Source organism: Musa acuminata, chromosome BXJ1-3 (assembly GCF_036884655.1).
Source record: "Musa acuminata AAA Group cultivar baxijiao chromosome BXJ1-3, Cavendish_Baxijiao_AAA, whole genome shotgun sequence".
In the NCBI taxonomy this organism is placed as follows: Eukaryota; Viridiplantae; Streptophyta; class Magnoliopsida; order Zingiberales; family Musaceae; genus Musa; species Musa acuminata.
The window spans coordinates 1,588,334-1,604,809 of record NC_088329.1 but is presented as its reverse complement, the minus strand read 5'-3'; the positions used below and the strand labels follow the sequence as shown (position 1 = coordinate 1,604,809).

The following is a 16,476-nucleotide window of genomic DNA, read 5'->3' as shown; positions in this document are numbered from 1 at the left end:
GATAATCTTAACATTCTAGTTTGTAGTGTTGGATGGTGTCGATTGTGACGGACGACGATGTCATTGGGAGCTATAAGTGACTATTATGGATAAGGAAAACAAAGACGAAAGGTGAAAGCCACTTGATATTTGCATCAATGGCCCTTTCATCATTTGATGCTAACGTAGATGTAGAGCAACGAAAATGCCACTTGGGTGATTGTTGTGGATGATAAAAGCGACGATGAGAGATGAGGACTGCTTTGCATCTATGTCAATACCGACACAATTGTCGAGAGATCCTTCTGTTGTTTTGCATTTGCATCGACATCAACAGTTATCGAGTAGCAAAATGGTCACTCGACATCTACATCAGTGGCTCTTTCATTGCTTGGCAATTCTGTGACTTAGTTACTATGTGATATTTTCGTCGCTTTACATCCTCGTTGATGTTGATGCAGTTGCTGAGCAACAAAGGGCCACTAATGCAGATATCAAGTGACCCTTTTGTCGCTCGGCAACTACTTGATACCGATACAAATGCAAAGCAGTGAAAGGGTCGCTCGATAACTGTGTCGATATCGCCACAAATGCAAAGCAACCCTCACATTTTGTTATCGCTCTACTTATCTATAATAGACACCCAAGCAATCTTTTCGTCGCTCTACATATGTGTCAATGTCGACACAATTATCAAGTGACGAAAGGGCTGTTGATGCAGATGCAGAGTGGCTATTTCGTCACTTGACAATTGTATCGACACAGATGCAAAGCAACCCTCATCTCTCATCGTCGCTCTCCTCATCCACAACAGCCACCCGTGGCTCTAGCAACATCATCGTCCACCACCACTGACGATGTTTAGTACTACCAATTAAAATATTAAAATTATATTTTTATTTTTTATGTTTATATTTTTATCAATAAAGTCGATGATGTTAGAGTATATGAAGCTAGATATTAGAATAAATGAAGCTAGATGGTTTACCCTCGTAACTATATGAATTTCAATGTAAAATTTTTAAGTTTAGAGACTAAGATACTAAAGAAGTATAACTACAAATAACTATAGAATTAATATGTAATTAACCCATAAAAATACCATATTTAGTAACATTAATCTAAGAGGAAGAAGGATACCGATAAAAGATGATATTAACAATTAGGAATCATGATAATTTTTTTTAGAGTAAATGCACATAAATGATTTCAAGTGAGAAAATGTGTTTCAAAATAAAAAAAAAATCAATAAGAAAACGAAAGTGTAGGCGTGCTTGCACTAAAAGACCCAATATTAGATAAGTAGTGGAAAAGAGATTCGATCATGGACCTTGCTATCAAGTACTTAAAATCTTAACTAAATAGGTTAATACTTTAATTAGTTGACCCTCAACCTTGGATATATTACACGATCACATAATAATTATTTTTTAAATAAAAATATTTATTTTTATTATATATATACATACATATATATATATATATAATACATACATACATATATATTATACATACAAACATATACATACATATATATATATATATATATATATATATATATATATATATATATATATATATATATATATCTGCACTAACCACCGGTACATGAGCAAATCAGTATTACTTTTTTAATCCCACCCATTTAAACAGTGGACCCCACATTCAGGTCTCACGTCACGCCCAATCATCGTGCAAGAGGGTGGTAGAACTCGGGACGGTATAAAATACCCACGGCTTCTGCGCAATCGCTGCGTTCAGAGCGAACCCACGTTTCGTTTCCCTGCGTTTCTCGCTTTCGATAACCGACCGCCGTCTTATGGCCACGCTATATTATCACGTCCGCGCTCTACCTATCATTGGCCGACCGTCGGATAAGAATCATAGAGCTCATCTGGGGTGAAATCTTTTGCGCGTAAGATTTCGCGTAAAAGTATGCCGTGCGGGATTACTATTCTTCTTTGTCCCAACGCCCATGGTAATATGGCAATATCCTTGATTAATTTATATATTTATTATTCATTTAATTTCTCTTCTTCCCTTCTTTCCGTCGTCCGCTTTCTTCGTCGGCCTCCTTCTCGACTCCACCACTTCTCTTCCCTTCTCTGCCGACTGCTTCCTACTGTCCTCGTCTTCACTTGTCGATCACCTGCCCCCGCCGATTGAAGAGCAGGTAATACCCCGTGTGTGATCGATCGTGCCTTCTTCTGCCTTCTTTGATTGGGTACTGCGTGCTTTTGCTGTAAAAGAATACACGATCGATCGTAACGATTGGGATTGGGGAAGGAACTTTGGCTTCGATTCTTGGGGTTGGGATTTATCTTATCTCAATTCTTGGAAGTTGCCTGGTTCTCGATCAAGGGTTCTTCAGGATGTGGTTCGGGATTCGTGCTCTGTTCATTACTTCTGATTCTGGCAAATCCGCTACGAGTTGATCGATCATCGGTGGTCAAGAGGCTTATGGTTTTGCCTTGGTTTGGACGATCTCATTATGAAATCATGGAGGTTGTTGAGACAGTTGTGTCTTTGTTTGGATGACCACTTCATGATTCTAGAAGCTATATTTACTTTAGTCAAATTCTATTCTCTGTGCTTAACAATTCTCTTGTTTACTTTAGCTTTTAAGTCAGTTTTGATGCATCGTTTTGGTTACCATTCGGTGCTAATCATAGTGCATTGCCTCTTATAAATATAGATCAGCCATTCCATATGGTTCTTTCTCATGTTCAATTCGATTGTACAAGCACAATGTTCTCTTATTACTGGTAATTGGGCATAAAATGGTCGATGACTTGATAGGTGGTATATTTCCTTAATATATGAAAACATTAATAGAGGTGGGTAAGCAGAGAAATCATTATGCTGCATAATTATTGGGTACCATCCTTGTGTAATTCATTGATGAAAATGAGTAGATTGTGCCATAACTGAAAAAAACATGATCTGTAAGATAACAAAGCTCACTGTTAGAAAGAACTTCATCTTTTCAATTATCTGGGAGGTGTTAGGAAAGGAGAAAAACATGAACTAATCCCGATTCTTGTGACACATTGATCCTCTTAGCTGTCGGGCTTGTGAACTTCTTAGTTGTGATAAAATTTGCATATCTGATTATGACCATGCCTTGCCATAGAGGTTGCTTTTGCCTCTTCCCTCTGTGAGAGTTTTTAGGTTGGAATCCTTGTGGAGATAATGCTATTGGATTTGACCAGGTCTTTGGGTGACTCTGAAGTTTCCATTATTCTCTGTTCAACAAGAGTATAAGCAAACTGGCTAACCTGTGAAATAGTTGGACTTTTGGACTTTTTTTTTCCTTGAAGAAGAAGAACTATGCCATTTTGTTACTTTCAATGATTCTTCTGAAAAATAATAGCAAATTGATTAAAATGATATAAAAATCTGTCCTGAAATGTGCTATCTTTCCACCACTTCCATGATGCAGCATGATATACTGTTCTCCGGTTAAGTAACAAATCAGAACATGGTTATTATGATCCATGGTTAATGTAGCGGCTAACGATGCCATTATTTCATTTGTTATTTTACGGTTCCTTAACCTAGCATGTTTCTTTACAAGTTACTGTTAGCAATTGCACTGTAGTGATGCATCCATTTGTACCAGAGATTGGCATTATACTTTTGTCTCAAATTCGCATATTTAGCAAGAGGGTTAGAAATTTATAGATTAAGCCATTGTATATTCTCATATAGATATGTGATTGACATGGTAAACAATTTAGCCCTTTCTGACTTTTTTCTTTCTTTCTTGTGATCTCAGTGCTATTGTGTTTGTTGCAAATTGGTTTGAACCAGGCAATCAGATTAATAAGCCTTTCAACTTGGTAAACTGCACTTCTTGTTCAGTGGTGAAAGTATATTAGGAAAAATAAGCATGTCTATGATAAGGTCTGTGGATTCATCTACTGCCAATGGTGACTCCAACCTTCATGCAAATAAAAGTGGTGGTGAGAACTCGGGTTTGCCAAGGCAAATATTAAGTGGTGCTGATAAGCGGATGTACGACCATCGGCCTGCTTCCTATAAATCAGACTTACATCCTCAGCAACACTTCATTGATTCATCATCAGAAATGATACATGTTAATCCACTTGACATGTCTATATCCAGCATTCCAGAACACTATTCTCAAGTTTCATCAGCTCCCTATCAGTTGATAGCAAACTTTCACTCATCTATTTTGTCAGAAAATCCATACAGCTCTTGCATTGCTGCAGTTCAGTGTCCTGATTCCTCAGCAGGCTCTAACGTCTCTCATCAGGCATCCCATTCTTTATCTGATTATCCAAGTCCAGAGCAAGAAATAGACTATGGCAAAGATGAAATCAGGTTAAAGCTTCGAGAGCTTGAGCAGGCATTACTGAATGACAACGATGAGGACTTGGTGGATTCCGACCAGGTTGTGGGAATTGAAGATAATTGGACTGAGCCTATCAAGGACCTATTAGTTCCTTGCTCACCAAAAGAGTCCTCATCAGATTTAAGCATCAGCTGTATTGGCAGCAATAGAGAACCTCCAACTCCTAAGCAGCTACTTTTTGACTGTGCAGCTGCAATCTCGGTAGGCTGCATGGAGGAAGCACAAGCCATCATAACTGAGCTTCGCCAAATAGTTTCAATTCAAGGAGACCCTCCTCAAAGGCTTGCTGCCTACATGGTGGAAGGTCTTGCAGCAAGAATAGCTTCTTCAGGACAAGGTATTTATAAGGCTCTACGATGTAAGGAACCCCCTACTTCCGATCGGCTTTCGGCGATGCAGATACTGTTCGAGGTCTGTCCATGCTTTAAGTTCGGTTACATGGCAGCAAATTATACAATTGTTGAAGCATTAGGAGATGAAGAAAAAGTTCATATCATAGACTTTGACATAAACCAAGGAAGTCAATACATAAACTTGATACAAACTCTTTCGACGTGGCCCAGCAAACGGCCACACCTAAGAATATCTGGTGTTGATGATCCCGAGTCAGTGCAACGGGCAGTCGGAGGTTTGGAGATAATTGGTCAGCGCCTTGAGAAGCTGGCAGAGGAGCTCGGTGTTCCATTCGAGTTTCAAGCAATAGCTGCTAAAACCAGCGATGTAACACCCGAAATGCTTGACTGCCGATCAGGGGAGGCACTTGTGGTCAACTTTGCGTTTCAGCTACATCACATGCCAGATGAGAGTGTATCAACAGTGAACCAGAGAGATCAGATGCTTCGAATGGTGAAAGGGCTGAGCCCAAAGTTGGTAACTCTTATCGAGCAGGATATGAACACTAATACAGCCCCATTCTTCCCGAGGTTGCTTCCTCTGAAAACCCACGATTTTTGTTACGTAAGCTGTTGCTATTATTTACAAATGCATCCGTATACCATTTTCCTTAACTTGAGTTTAGAGCTTTATTATGTCATAATCATTGTTTTGTTCTCCTCATTACAAATGAATGCAGGTTTTTTCTTCCGAAAAAAAAATGGAAATCCATTTCTTTTCTTTCTTGAAATACCTAATTTCTTCGAGGTCTTATTTTCTCATGAAGAATGATGGTGTGTGGATACACCGCCTCTCCTCTGTATCTGCATACATATATGTCCCTGGCTTTTGGTCGTTCTATGTTTTAGGGGTAACATATGTTAGTTACATGCTCTTATTTCCTGATGACTTGGCCATATGAAATTATAGGTTCGTGGAGGTCTACAATTATCATACGGCGGTCTTTGAATCACTCGATGCAACTCTTCCAAGGGACAGCACGGATCGAATGAACGTGGAGAGGCAGTGTCTTGCGCGAGATATCGTCAACATCGTGGCCTGCGAAGGTGCTGACCGCATAGAGAGGTAAGCCTATTGTCGTGGTATCTATCTAAATGTTTGGAGTGTTTTTTTTTTATCGAAACGTAAGTCTAAAAATCTTACTGAAGAACACAATTTCGAACTCCAACCAAAAAGGTACGAGGTTGCAGGAAAGTGGAGGGCGAGAATGACGATGGCCGGGTTCAAACCATGTCCCTTCAGCACCAGCGTCAATGGATCAATAGGAGCCTTGTTGAAATCATACTGTGATAGGTACAAGGCCAAGGAGGAAAACGGGGCACTCTACTTCGGCTGGGAAGACAAGGTTCTAATCGTTGCCTCGGCATGGAAATAAAGCATTCTTGCCACATCACATGGTTTACACTCGACTCAGTTGCTGCTGGGGTAAGTCTGATGTGTATATATAATCGTCTAAATTTCGCTGGCATTTTATTTTCTGTGGCTCAAAAATCTAATTTCCAGTCTCAACAGACTTTTGCTGTCTTGTGAGTCGGTAATCAAGACATCTACCAAGTTATTGGACCAGATCTCTTACAGGAATTCAAGTGGGTGTTGCATTCCCTTTTTTTCTCTGGTATTTTTGCTTGATCACGTTATGCATACTCCATGTTTAGATCGTCACTATTTGTTATACCATATGAGATTTGATATTGATTGTTTACTATTAATAGCCAAAAAGTCTTTACCGTTTAATGACTGATTCTAGTCTGTACACTAAATTTTTACACCCAAAAATGTTAGCTCAGGATTTAAAATCTCATCAGATAAATAAATCTAGAATATTCGTTTAGAGATGTTGTATTAATCTAGAATTATAAATTTACATCTAAGATATCAGACTTACTAAAAGATTAAGCTATTTTGTTTAGGTAGGACAAACTTTATAATTGGAAATTATTTGCTTGCATGCTTTAGATGCGTTGATTTGGTTTTGGTGATCTTACACACACCAGTTGGTTTTTCAGAGTCATCCAAATCTTCTTTATCCTTTCTAAGAGCAAATTCAATTTTATCGATAATATTAGAGAGTTATGTGTTTTAATAATTTCAAGTTCACATCGAAATAAAATAATGATAACACATAATACATTAAAATTTATTTTTTATAATATTAAGAAAATAAGCCTAGAAGTATATAGGATGTATAGGATTATATAGTGAAGAAATGATAAAAGTTTTTATATCGTCTATATCTTAAATCTATACAGCTGGTCATATCATTTATATATATACTAATACCGATACCAATTCCATAACAATTTAGTGAAATTGTTATCAAACGAGACCTACATCCATCCTCAACCAAAAGGCTTTACTCCTCTGTTTCTCCTCTAAGATTTTTTTGCTCTACTTTGTTGATGAATTGCTGTTGATAAAACTGCTCCTAATTGCATGTAACATACAAGTGTCAAATAGGTGTAATACATTTCAAGAGGGACATATGAGACTGTATGTAGTACATGAAACAGGATCAATGTAATGATTACTAGATATATATATATATATATATGTTGTACATTGGTATTCTAACAGGATCAATGTAATGATTACTAGACCTCAAAACACAAGGGAACACTAGTAGATGGCAACATCGCCAAGGAGGCTTTCTTTTTGCCGACTGCACAGTACTACCCACAGATAACTTAGGATAATGATGATGACATCTCACAAGTTGCTGCAGGCAAGAAACATGCCGTGGAGAGCCAAAGAACAGACAATGACTGCAATATTGTAACATGATAAGAATGCAATATTAGACACAGTCATGATGCAACTGAAAGGAATTGAATAAGAAGATACTTGGTCTCTTAGCTTAGGTTACGTACCTGCACAGAAAGGCCATCTTGATATTATCATCAGGTAAAGAGAGAGAACTCTGAACTGACTCACCTTCTGAAGCATTTCACCAAACCCTTAAAGCAGGTCTGGTAATTTGCAGACATCAGTGAGGCATTACTGCTGTAGTCCTACTTCATGAAATCTACAAACATTTCTGACATTATTCCTTTGGGGTAGGTTTCGGTGAAGCAATAATAGAGTGGCATAGGAGATCAACATAGAAGCTAGAACCACCACTGGATGGGTTGATGAAAAACAACTCCTTTGTTGAGATCAGCATCAAGTCAACTCTCCTGTTTACCACCATATTTTCGGCTGATGCCAACCATCAAAAGCAACCAATCTGCATTAGAAAACTTAGAGAGGTTTTGCATACCTTAGAAAGTGGAAGACTCCTCCACGATGACTTCACTAATACTTATGTGGCATTGGCTCCGGTCATGACAACATCAAACATAGTTCGTCCAGTGGTACTACTTGGTTTACATTGTGCCCAACTCAGTTCAATAATGACTAAGCATTATGAATGTCCATCAGTGTGGCATCAGCATTAAGCAAGAATTAGTTTCTGTCAGGGCTTCAATGACACCGAAAACCATCATACTGCAAACTGCATTTGGCGATATCAGACCAGCTCACGACAATGCGGATACCTAAAAGATATTTCAAAACGAACAGATGCAAGATGCAGATAGGATATTTCACACACAACATTAGGGAACGCAGCACCCACAATGGCCTCGAGCCCTCGACATCCCATCTATATGATATGATCAGATGTTTGTTGTGGAGAGATTACTAAGTCCCAAAATTATCTGAGATTCAGAGTTTCTTGATTGTAAATAGTGCACAAGTGGTCAGAGGCAATAGACTCCAATAAGACCCCCTCTCATCAATGCAACAACTGTGCCACTTGATTTGATAAGATCCATCAGGGAATTCAGAAACATCTAGCAAACATGACGAAAAGCCCTGGCCTTGTTCATTAGGTTCAAAACACAGACAAGCAGTCACCCAGGCATCTCCACCGCTATCCTTAGGGCTCACTTCGTTGGCATTTCCCATTTTAGCCTTTACAAACATCAGTAGCATATTGTTCAACTCAACCATTTCATCAGTTTTGCAAGCACTGAAACAGTCTTCCGTCCTTTTTTCAGTTGATAACTGCTCAGATGGTCTTGTGGCAAGAATGCAATACAACTTGGCATCTTGTAAACGGGGGATTCTTGATGTGTTCTTAAGTTGAATGCAAACATTGAGGGACAACTGGAAACCTTGTGAAACAGATATTTCACTTTTGTTTCTGGAATCAGCATCGAGAAGGAAGAGCTCAGCACCAATGCAAGGCCTGTATAAGCAGAGATGTTCAACATTAATTGGTTTCAACAAAGAGAAACTCCAGTGACTTTTTTTTTTTTTCGTAATTGGGGCCCCAGAGCCACACAGTGTAGGCCACAAAGACCAAAAGGTCGTGGTGCGCTACCATCTCAGATAAGGAATGGCGGCAACTCCCCATGGTTGTTTTGTGAAATTCAACTGGACTACCGAAGACCATCTTCACTTGTCATATCATCATAAAGATAAGATATTCTATTAAACCTACAGAAACTCAAATTGTTGAAGAATATTTGTCCAATTAGTTAGAAGTGGTGGTTATAGGTTGAATTTGGAGGGTGTGTTTGGACTTTGATGTATTTTCCTGTATTGTTTTGTACAGACTTTAACATTTTGGAATAAAATTTCACTTTTCCAAGATACCGAAATAAACTCTCATGCAACAAAAACTATAAAATGAATAGCTTTAGCATACGCACCTCACTCTAAAGAAATACTTGGGGACTTGGAAAGGTATTTCCATCCATCTTCTAATAACATCAGAGAGAAGTTGCAGACCTCGCAATAATAGTGAAAATAGATCCTCCTCATTTTTCACTCTCTTTGCATCTTCTTGAATGTGGAGAATACCTGATATAGCAAACTCACAGACTAGTAAAGTAGCCCTCTCTGTATGACCAGAAGTACTCATACGTGATCTGGGAAATAAGTGGTCCTCTTCTTTGCAGAAGGAAGTCAAAATCTGCTGAAGTTGCTCAGAGATCTTGCTATCCACGGTCCAAAAACGCTCGGTAAGATCTTGTAGGATCATAGTGCATGAAAACTCTGAAACATTTCCTAAGTTGCATGAAATGGCATTTTTGTAAACAAGTGAACAGGGGAAGTGCACAGTAAAAGCAGTACAAAAGGCCAACAAGGAGCAGTTAAGGGCCATTGCTGAGATTCTCCTAAAGCTTTGGCCGTCAGTATCCAAGAAAGATGAAGCAAGAAGATCATAGTCTTTAGCTAAATTATTCAACCGTAAAGACTCATAGGCAAAGCCACACATCAGAGTGCTCATAGTTTGCGTGACTTCTTCAATGCAAACTTTGCCTTTTCCTTCCTCACCATCAACTCTTACAATAGTCAGTTCATGTGAATTAAGCAGTCCAAAAATTTCCATCATGATTTCAAAAAATTTGGCTCTGAGATTGAGGAACCACCTCTGGAAGCAGTAGACACCATCTGACGCTCCAGCTGATGCCAATGTTTTCTCTGCAGAGCATATTCTACCATAAACTCTTGCAATCTTCCCTTCCCATCCATGCAAGTCTGCACTTGTGCTTTGATCTCCCACAATAGAGGTAAAGATCTTGTCACACATGTTTTCTGTCTGCATCCCGCTGACCAAAGTGATGCCTGCTTTAGGAAAAAGCAGCAGTTTAATTTCAGTTTCACAACCAGCTAACAGCATCAAGCATTTCAACCAGCAAGAAAGGCAGACTGATTCTACATGGCATATCAATTTCCTAAAAGTAAAAGTTGCTGAAAACCACAGCCCTTTAAGACAAGAGTACTTTCCAGCTCTGTAGGCCGCCCAGTAATTTTGATTTTGCAGCATACTTCTGATGGATTCAAGTGACTGCCATTCTTGATTGACCCAGCTAAAATTATAATAGGAACCATCAGCACTACCGGTCTTTGATTCATCTGAATCCTGTATTCTGTTGTTAGCATTTCCAACTAAAGAGCATGCTGTATAAGAATCCAGGCAGAGGCAGAAAATTTCATAAGTAGCACAATTACAATACTTGCTTGATTGTATGCACTTAACTAGAAGCTTCACTTTCTGACAAACTTCACTGTTATAAGTGCTACAATTATTTAGTGTCTTAATGAAAGCATTTGTGAATCTGAGTATGCAAATTGCAATTTCTGAACCGATAGAATATTGCTTATTATATTCAAGAGGTCCACATCTTTTCACATTAAATTCTTTCCGAGAAACTCCTGCACAGATACTTTCCAATGCAGACTTATCATGCATATTCTCGAGGGACTGTATGATATGTCCTATCCTATCCAGAGCCACCAAAGATGCCGAAGGATATTCTATCGCAAGAAGCTGAATAAGGCTAAGTTTGTTTCTGAATTCTTGTTTCAACTCACTACAGGATATGACAGTCTTTGTGGTTATGTCTTCCCCAGTGGAATCAGCTATCGTTTGCTTAATCATTGATGTGATATGACCTACGACAATTGACGTAACTTGGCAGGCGATTCCTGAAGCATCTGTTTCAGAAGCCAAAACTTCAGCCCTTGGACTCCTTTGCAATTCAAAGCATCTCCCACACCACTTAACAGGGGCTGCACAATTATGCCCTCTCTCTGCCATCTTTAGACTGCACAAGATGTGTACAATAAGTTGAATAACAAGATCTCTTTTCACCTTCAAGGACTGTTCTTCCATCACCAGAACCTGCTTAACAAGAACAAGCAGGTCCATGTGAAGCACATCTGGTAGCATACTGCTAAACACCTACAAAGAAGGATATACATTTACCATAGATAATAACACACTAACTTAATAAAAAATATCTTTAAACTATTACCTTGCATAGAATCCTTAAAGCTTCACATTGAAGATTAACTGGAACATCATTGTCATCAACAATATGGAATAATTTCACTACTACACCTTCAATGACAGGGAAACAGCAGCCATGACTGCTAAAAAGAAAATGTAAACATTTTAATGCTCTAGCCTTCACATTATAAATGGTATCATTGCTGAGAAATGATAAGAGTAATTCTGCCTGCAAGAATATATGAGGCCAAAAAAAGAAATAAATCTAAGTTATGCTGTACAATGTCACCAAAAGAAATGTAGCTTCTAAGTAAATACAAGACTTCTTGGCGGTCAGAATGCAACAGTAACGTTGAATAAAGATTAGTGCAGAAGCTAGTGGAGAAAGCTCTGAACATGATGTTCACTGGAATTAACTATTTGTCAATATAACTCAAGTGATTTAATGAAAGCAGAAAAGGTAAATGACAGCACAGCATAGAAGGACACAAGATTTCAGCTTACTCTGTAAATGATTTGCTTATCAGATGAAAAAAGATATTTAAATCATTAAATGTACTTAGGATTGGGGTGCTAAATTGAATGTGTGTCAACTATCTGTATAACACTATTATGTAACTCCCTGGCTGTGAATTTTAGATTGGACTAATAAAAGTTAGCTACATGGTAATATCAGAATATATCCAATAAAATTAAGGATGAACACAATTAGCAGGGTCTGAATCTTTGCCACAAGTAAGAAGTGAAATGCAATTAATGATACAAAATCATAGGGATCACACATTTAAATTTCCATTTAAACAAGATCGACCTCATGGTTGCACATGGACAACAAAATGAAATGTTTTTATCATGAGTTTTTCATTTTATTCCAGAATAGACATATACAAAAGATACCTGCTCAATGGTCAAGATTGTTGATCTGAAAGCTAATTTAGAAAGTGAAGACAGCATCTCAGCTTTAAGATCATCATGCAACGGACCCAATAACAGTTTTTTACCTGCCTGAAAAAGAAAGTAACAACTCATAAGAAAATCACACATGTGGTTGCTAACTATAACTATGATCCTATCTTTCTAAATCAAGTCCTCCAAGAAACATAACATGAAAACTTAATGTGTTTTCTTTTTTTGTTTTCTCTAATAATGAGAATTCATACTTGTATATATTCAATTGCATGTGAAGTTTTTGTCTATTTTAATTTTATCTTTCTTCAAAGAAATTTGCCTATTTATTTTAAACATGGAACATAACGAGCAAGCTTCATCTTTGATCAGGACCCAGTTTTGCTTCTCCTTCATCAATGGCCCATATAAGGAGAATTCCCTTTACAATATAAGAATTTTCAAGGACCAAGAGACATGCATCCAGCTGTATCACATGCACACCATCTTCAATTATACTGACTCATTATCACAGCCTTTTTCACTTTGCTGCCAGTGAGCAAACTATAAATCAGTTTATTTCATTATCATACTTTTGTCCAACTTATTCTACGCTCCAGCATCCAGCCTCTCCTTTTCCTGGTTTTGCATCAAATTAGTTTCATATTTACCAACTACACAAAAATCTTGTGGCTTGGATAATTTTAGAGGCCTGGACTCTTTCTCTATATAAAGCATTTTCTATTTAATTGATGATTTGTAAGTTATTTATTAGGTCTATGGAACATGTTGACAAAGGATTTTGTATTTAAAATTTTCACATTGACAATTTCTACTTTCTGTACACTCAAAAACTCTTGGACAAAAAAAAAAAAAGAAGAAGAATAGGCATAACTATGGAACATGTGTCTTTCCTTGATTTATCTACAACGATAAAAAGCGTAAACATCCTGAGAAATAGTCATAAATGAAGGAAAGACTCATACTGGAAGATATAAAAATTCATAGAATATCTAGTATCTCAACCTACAGAAAATAGAATAGCTAATACTAAAGACTACTGCTCACACAGATAACGAAGATAAAAAATGGAGTCAGAATACGCAATAAAAAAAATCTAGATTAATTACTATTATTATTAATATAGGTTATCCAATAAATAAAATATCTCAATTCAATCAATATTCTTTTTATAAGTCCTTTTTTAGTTGCAACTAATATCTATCATTGCAAGAAAGTCACATGATTATTACAGAATTTATACATTAACTACTTTGAGAAACTGATATATCTCATTGCAAAATTAAAGTTCAATAAATTTTAAGACAACTGTAGTGATAAAGACAATGCACCTTGTAAGCTCTGGATGCAACAGCAGATGAGCATCGCATTCTAGAAATAGCACGAATAGCTGCAATTGCAACATCATAGGACAATTGTGTTGAACAGACAATGTTAATCAGTATTTCCAATGTGATATGCGCAAAGTCCTCAGACAATAGACAAAAGCATCCAGCAGCAAATAATGATGCTTTTACCTGCAAAAGAAAAATGAAAAGCCACATTACTTTACTATGCTTGGATTAAGAAAGACTTTTTAACAATTGAAAATTTCCTGAATCATACGTTACAGTATGCCAGTTGACAATCCTAAGATACAGAAAAGAGAATATCTGGATGATTAGATAAGATCCTTTTTTGATGTTCCACATAAAATTCTTTTATAATGAGATGTTAGATTTGATATTTTCAGAATATGCTGATATAAATAAATAAGGAGATGACACATGAACTCTACAATGTATACTAAAAGAAAAAGGTGAGAAAAGCTAGTTTCACCTCAGAGATATTGGAGGATTGCAAGCTCAAAAGTATTATGTAGCGTATATGAGCACTATCCTTGGCAAAATCAGCCCAACAACCAAAGAGCCGCAATGCCAAAGCCTTAGCCTCGGTGTCACCTGTGTCATAAACTACTTTCACTCTTTTAAGCAGCTCTATAGAATTAGGCACTCTTCGCTTTGCTAGAATACCGTTATACCTTTTGCCCTCCTTACTAATACGTGTCAATTCAAAGAGGAAAACTTTCACGATACATCTCCTTGTATAATTGTCTCCACGCATGAATGCATCGGCAAGTCGAAGGAGGATTGTGTTAGCAAATAATCTGTCCTCACCTGGTTCCAGATCATACATGTCTGCAATTGCCCTTGTAATGTTTGGCTCAGTGCTCCACTTTTGAAGTATAGGCCCCATCTGTTCAATTGCCCTAATGCGCTGATCTGACAAGAGGCTCAACAAATTGGAAGTGAATCAAAATAGATGATAAATAAAGTAAACAAAAGCTTTAAACACAGGTAAATTTTTAGAAGCACAAGAAGCACAGACCAAGGAGACAAAGGGTGACCTCTTGTTCTTTGACCCGTTAAATTTAACATCTATTCCAAGCCTTTATCGCCTAGATTTCCTTAATCACAATGACAGTGACACAATTCTGCCATCTCACACAGCCACATTTTCGTACCCTAATCGAATAGAGTGGATTCTCCTTTATCCATCATTTTCACCTAAAAATAATGCTCCAGAAAAGAAAGATAGCATGAATTATCTACCTAAGAAATTTAATAATCTTCTTGGAATATTTTCTTTCCATGCACCAATCATTACTTGCTAAATATTTAGGTTTTGCTGCTCTTTAAACAATAGCAACTCCGAACCATCGCGCTCATCGCTCATGCTCATGAAAAGCACAACACAATTGCTCAAAATCGGAGAAAATAAAAGATAAGATAACTCTATAATCAAAATAACATGACCAGTTCAACACAGGCAATTCGTCGAAAGGGTGATAGATCAGTCACCGAGCATTTAGAACCAAGATCCTTAAGAGTCAAACAGAGCGATTAAGTGCTCCAATGACGCACTATGATAACAGTACTTGTTCGGCGCATCTATTATCTAAGGAGAACAAGGCAGTGCTCGATGAAGTGTCGAATGAAGAGGGAAGGCAAAGCGGTAGGGCGCGAGACTACTTACCTCGGCTCTTGGAGCGGAGGCCCTTCTCGAGCTCGATGCTCCACGCCATGGCGCAAGCAGCGGGGATTTTCTCCATCGCAGCCTCGATCCTCGAAAGAGAATTCGAGGGTTTGTAGCGACGGCAGAGGGGACGAGCCTCGACACGGCGAGAAGACTACTCACGGTCCCGCGAAACCAACACTAGAACTATCGTGTATCGGATCCTGGCCAGAAACGGATTGTACCCAATTAAAGTTAGATCCAGTTCACATAGGACTCCATTATGGATCGGGTCAGATCCGCGCGCTGTCGTCCTAATCGGTTCGACGATGAACGAATTTGTCGGATTGGTTTAATTAGATTGAACCCGTCGACCACGCTGAGTGAATTTAACTAACATCTGTCGTCCTAATCGATCTTAACTCCGATTCGGTTCGAGGATGAACCAATTTATTGGATTCATGACCTATCCGCACCATCAATCGAATTAGATTGAACCTGTTGTGGTAAACAACTTTGAGCCGTGGCCTCGGGGCCGACGCGGCTCGGTTCGGGTCCGGAAGGCGGGATCTTCCTGGTGCGGCCCTTGAGTTCGCCGAGGTGGTCGGTTGCGACGGTTTGATCAGGACGGGGTCGGCCGACTTTGCCCGAGGGGGCTCCTCGGTTGGGCACAAGCTCGGTCTGCAGTCTTGCACACAGGTCGGGTCGAGAGGCTCGACTCGACCCCTTCGACGATCAAGTCTAGTGGAGGGGGTAGAAAGAAGAAGAGTTTAAAGTGTCTCTCTGGTGTATTCTTTTCTCCGTCCTTTCCTCTTTGCTCGTTCAGAGTGCAAGGGTATTTATAGGGAAGTTTGATGTTGCTTGATGTGCCCGCTTGCAAGGGCAGATGGTGGCGTCTGACATTGGTTTGGCGTGACGTGAAGAGTTGAGCCTGAGTAGGCGTTAATGCATCTCGACCGATTTTCCGGTTCGGTTGATCGAGTGCAATTGCGTCGATCGAGGCGTGAGACATCGACTGACGTCAGCCAAGCCTTATCATAATTAC

General features: G+C 38.5%; 2 protein-coding genes across 11 annotated transcripts; one reads left to right on the top strand and one right to left on the bottom strand.

Annotated features, from left to right (window-relative positions):
• The first annotated feature begins 2,000 nt into the window (after positions 1 to 2,000).
• On the top strand, positions 2,001 to 8,923 carry LOC135615572 (scarecrow-like protein 1). 7 transcript variants are annotated; one of them, XR_010488076.1, is made up of 5 exons: positions 2,001 to 2,152; positions 3,758 to 5,280; positions 5,660 to 5,815; positions 5,927 to 6,175; positions 8,788 to 8,923. XR_010488076.1 is itself a non-coding variant. In XM_065114275.1 (4 exons), exons 2-4 carry the CDS (start codon positions 3,872 to 3,874, stop codon positions 6,038 to 6,040), a joined length of 1,665 nt encoding a protein of 554 aa, XP_064970347.1. In that variant the 5' UTR covers positions 2,001 to 2,152; positions 3,758 to 3,871; the 3' UTR covers positions 6,041 to 6,316. The 7 variants fall into 7 exon arrangements, 4 of the variants coding, with proteins under 4 accessions (XP_064970347.1, XP_064970322.1, XP_064970354.1 ...); XR_010488071.1 differs by lacking the exon at positions 8,788 to 8,923 and adding an exon at positions 6,263 to 6,316; XR_010488074.1 differs by lacking the exon at positions 8,788 to 8,923 and adding an exon at positions 6,254 to 6,316.
• LOC103977120 (uncharacterized) lies at positions 7,263 to 15,628 on the bottom strand. Of its 4 annotated transcripts, XM_018823755.2 has the most exons (9): positions 15,453 to 15,627; positions 14,256 to 14,698; positions 13,769 to 13,954; positions 12,429 to 12,536; positions 11,557 to 11,760; positions 9,445 to 11,483; positions 8,007 to 8,978; positions 7,618 to 7,923; positions 7,263 to 7,512 (listed from the first exon to the last, which is right to left on the bottom strand). In XM_018823755.2, exons 1-7 carry the CDS (start codon positions 15,526 to 15,528, stop codon positions 8,453 to 8,455), a joined length of 3,582 nt encoding a protein of 1,193 aa, XP_018679300.2. In that variant the 5' UTR covers positions 15,529 to 15,627; the 3' UTR covers positions 7,263 to 7,512; positions 7,618 to 7,923; positions 8,007 to 8,452. The 4 variants fall into 4 exon arrangements, with proteins under 4 accessions (XP_018679300.2, XP_009390819.2, XP_009390818.2 ...); XM_009392544.3 differs by having other exon boundaries at positions 7,618 to 8,978; positions 9,445 to 11,423; positions 15,453 to 15,628; XM_009392543.3 differs by having other exon boundaries at positions 7,618 to 8,978.
• Positions 15,629 to 16,476: the final 848 nt, after the last annotated feature.